This window comes from Austrofundulus limnaeus, unplaced genomic scaffold, assembly GCF_001266775.1.
Source record: "Austrofundulus limnaeus strain Quisiro unplaced genomic scaffold, Austrofundulus_limnaeus-1.0 Scaffold643, whole genome shotgun sequence".
In the NCBI taxonomy this organism is placed as follows: Eukaryota; Metazoa; Chordata; class Actinopteri; order Cyprinodontiformes; family Rivulidae; genus Austrofundulus; species Austrofundulus limnaeus.
In genome coordinates, this window is record NW_013953045.1 from 79756 (window position 1) to 83099 (window position 3344).

Here is a 3344-nt window from a genome sequence, read left to right on the forward strand (position 1 = left end):
TAATCGATTATTAAAATAATTGATGACTAATTTATTAATCTATTAATCGTTTTTTTTGTTCTTTACTTTGTTTTTGTCTTTGACACCTTCCACTGCCACGTCTGCCTTTCTGTCCTTGACACACATGCACAGTAGTGGTAACTGGGGTAGGCCGTGGACGTCACAAGACATTATACAGACAGGCTCTGGTATCATGGCTACCTGACAACAGAGCTCAAAGTGTGGGATCATTTTAAGAAAATGAAAGAGAAACCTGTGTAATATCTGCAAGGCAGATCTCTCCTTCCACAGCAATTATTTTTAGTTAGCATATAGCTAAAATCTAACGATAGTTATATAATAGCAGCTGCATTTTGGTGCGAAAAACTGAATGTTTTATATTCAATTAATGTATGATCCGATTAGTTGACTAATCGAAAAAAATAATCGGTGATTCGTTGACTATAAAAATAATGGTTTGTGGCAGCCCTAGTTACTGCCATGAAAAGGTAGGAAATTTTATAATTAATATATGTCATTCTGTTAGCAAAATATCTCAATAACCTCTGGACCTGATGAGAAGATACAGAGTTACAGATGTTTTAGTCAACCCAGAAACTTTTGCGATAATAAATGCGGTACTGCAAGCTCTTGCTAGTTGTTTTAGCACATAGTGTGTGTCGATGACTCAGCTTCTGTCATATCAAACCTTAGATCATTATCTATAAATCTGACTACGTCACAGCAATTTTTACGTTTGTTAACATCGATCAGCTGTGGCAGTCATCCTTAACTGTGCAGCATTGTTACACAAATTAACTGATCTAACCTTTGAAACACTGATTTCTGCTGTCACTGCTTTTACGTGAACGACAATATCAGTGTAGTTTGTCTAGAAGTGCTGACATCATCAAGATATGAGACTGTTTAGAGATTTCTCCTCAGAGCAACACGACAGAGATGATAAATAATAAAATGCGGAATTATCAGGGAGATAAAGATATTCAAAGTGCCAACAACTGGACAACAATAGATTATAGATTAAAAATGAGCATGCAGGACACAAACAGAAGGGGTTTTTTTTCCCCTGAACAGCTCATAAAAGCCGTTCTGGGCGATTATGTGTGAAACGTCAGAAAATGGGGTCATATGGTTTTGTGGTACAGACTGAAAGAGACTGATGAGTCCATGTTGAATAATCTGTTGTAGCTACTGCTCCAGCTGTGAGACGGCCTTAAGCACAGCAGGCCAGCAGGACATCATCCAGATGCTGCTTTACACATGACCCAGCTCTTCTCTTTCCACAGTAAATTAATATAGACTGCGCCTCGAGTCAGAAACATGCTTCCTCTACGGCCACAGATAGTTGCATTTAATCTTGTTTTAACTCACACTGGCAGGAGAAATGCTACTGAAGAATTTATCTTTCTTTTATATCAATAACATTTGATAATGTTTCAGTTCTAATTCACACACAGAACATTGTTTGTTCTAACCAGAGTGCTTCTGATTTTGTTTTCTCACCTCACATGTGTTGTAGTCTTCAGAATCCAGCAGCTGGCAGAGTTTAGGCAGAAGCTCAGGCCAGTTTTGTAGTTCTCCTTTGGAGGCAATTGTAGTGATGAGGATCCCTGCAATAAGAGGAATTTCAATAAACAAAAAAAATTTATATAACAAGCGATGAAGAAAAAAGAAAGGCAATTCAGCAAATAAAATAAATCAAGACTTTTTGCTGCATAATAGAAAACGAAAACCTGAACGGATCTAAATTCCACAACTAGGGCTGCACAATATATCAAAAATGTAGTGTCATTGTGATAATAGCCTGTGCAATATGAATATTGTTGTGGAATACTTATATCTGTATCACCTTGACACTGACCACTTGTTCCTGTTCCTGAAGATATGAACACTTGTTCATATCTTGTGATATCCTTCCGGACGTCAGCATCAAGTTGACCTATTTCCGTGTATCAGGATGGGGCAGGTTATGATTGGTTGTTCATTCTCACACGATGTTAGATGACAGAATGCTGTATATGAGGCCTCTCGATACACAGTGTGCAAGAGAGTTAGACAGTGAGCAGTGTGGAGAGAGAGAAGCAGAGGCACAGAGACAGGCCACGTTCTCTGTGTTCCTGTTGTTGCAATAAAACTCAGCTGATCATCYCACGGAGTACCTTCATTCTTGACCAGCGTATTTCTGTCTCTGTTGTTAAATAAATATTGCCATAACAAATATCACAACAACTGCATGAACTGCAATAAATGGTTGACTCAAAGTTTGCATTTATGCATTTTGTCATTCTGATGGAAGCTTGAAGTATTTCACCAGTCGAATGAAGCCCATCATGTTGGTCAGTTGGATGGATCTCTTCATTTTTTTAAAAATTCAGGCTGGAATGGAAATGATTAGGCTTTTATTTAGGTTTTCTATATCAACACTACATGTATTTGTTCATTTATTGCAAGTCATCGCAATATTAAGCACTGTTATCGCACATCGCAGGTTTTCCTAATATCGTGCAGCCTTACCCACGACTACAAGTGAAAGCCCATTTCAAAGGTTCTGCACCAGTACGACTCAATATGTTGCCTATAGGACAACTTCCTGTGGATTGTCTTATAGATGTGCAGATATGATAACTTAAGAAGGTACAATCTAGAGAATTAAGGGTTTGACATTTTAACGCAACTCTGATGTCAAGATGGAACACAGACAAGATTTTACCAATGGGTTACTGGTAGGGTTGGGCGGCATTGATCATTTTCATACCGTGGTATAACTTCTGGGGTGTTAAGTACATGCCTATAACCAAAGGGAGGTGTGGGGGAAAAAAACTCGGCTGTTCCAACGTTGCTATCAATCAGAGCAGCAGGAGAGGAGTCACAGAATGGCTTTGTGTCAAAGTTAGGAGTTATTTTCTCAACTGCAGCAAGGAGCTCCCAGGTCTTGAAAAATATATATATGTAATTAAATAAAAAAATCACTCAAAAGTTAAAATTTGAAAAGAGTCCAGCTATTTGTTTGACTTAAGAAACCCACAACCGGGGGTCCCTGAAGCTGTCAATCAGCACTAAACCAGCCCACCTTTTCAAGAGCCGGCAAGTAAAGCGCTCAGTATGGTCGATTGGCAGCCGATGGCCGATGCACGGTCCCATGGTTGTTCAGCGTTCAATTTCACACACACCTTTTATAGCCTGAGGAACACCACGCCGAGCTCCTGGGAAACTCTTCCTGCTGTGGTACACTTCTTTCTGGAGTCTACACTCCGGAAGAAAAGAAAAACTCTGATACCTGACGTTATTACAGAGAGCTGGTGGACCGCTTTGTGGCATGGTGTGGGAACAATCATCTCATCTTG

At 39.4% G+C, this 3344-nt stretch overlaps 1 protein-coding gene across 4 annotated transcripts in view; it reads right to left on the reverse strand.

Moving 5' to 3' along the window:
- The window catches only part of LOC106531499 (transportin-1), a 52757-nt gene that overhangs the window by 38459 nt on the left and 10954 nt on the right, over positions 1 to 3344 (reverse strand). For all 4 annotated transcript variants that reach the window (XR_001311923.1, XM_014027378.1, XM_014027377.1 and 1 more), the window contains exon 5: positions 1504 to 1610. Coding sequence is in view for 3 of the 4 variants with exons in the window: in XM_014027378.1 (XP_013882832.1) it covers positions 1504 to 1610 (107 nt within the window). In the remaining variant the exon portion in view is untranslated. The remainder of the gene's footprint in view (positions 1 to 1503; positions 1611 to 3344) is intronic.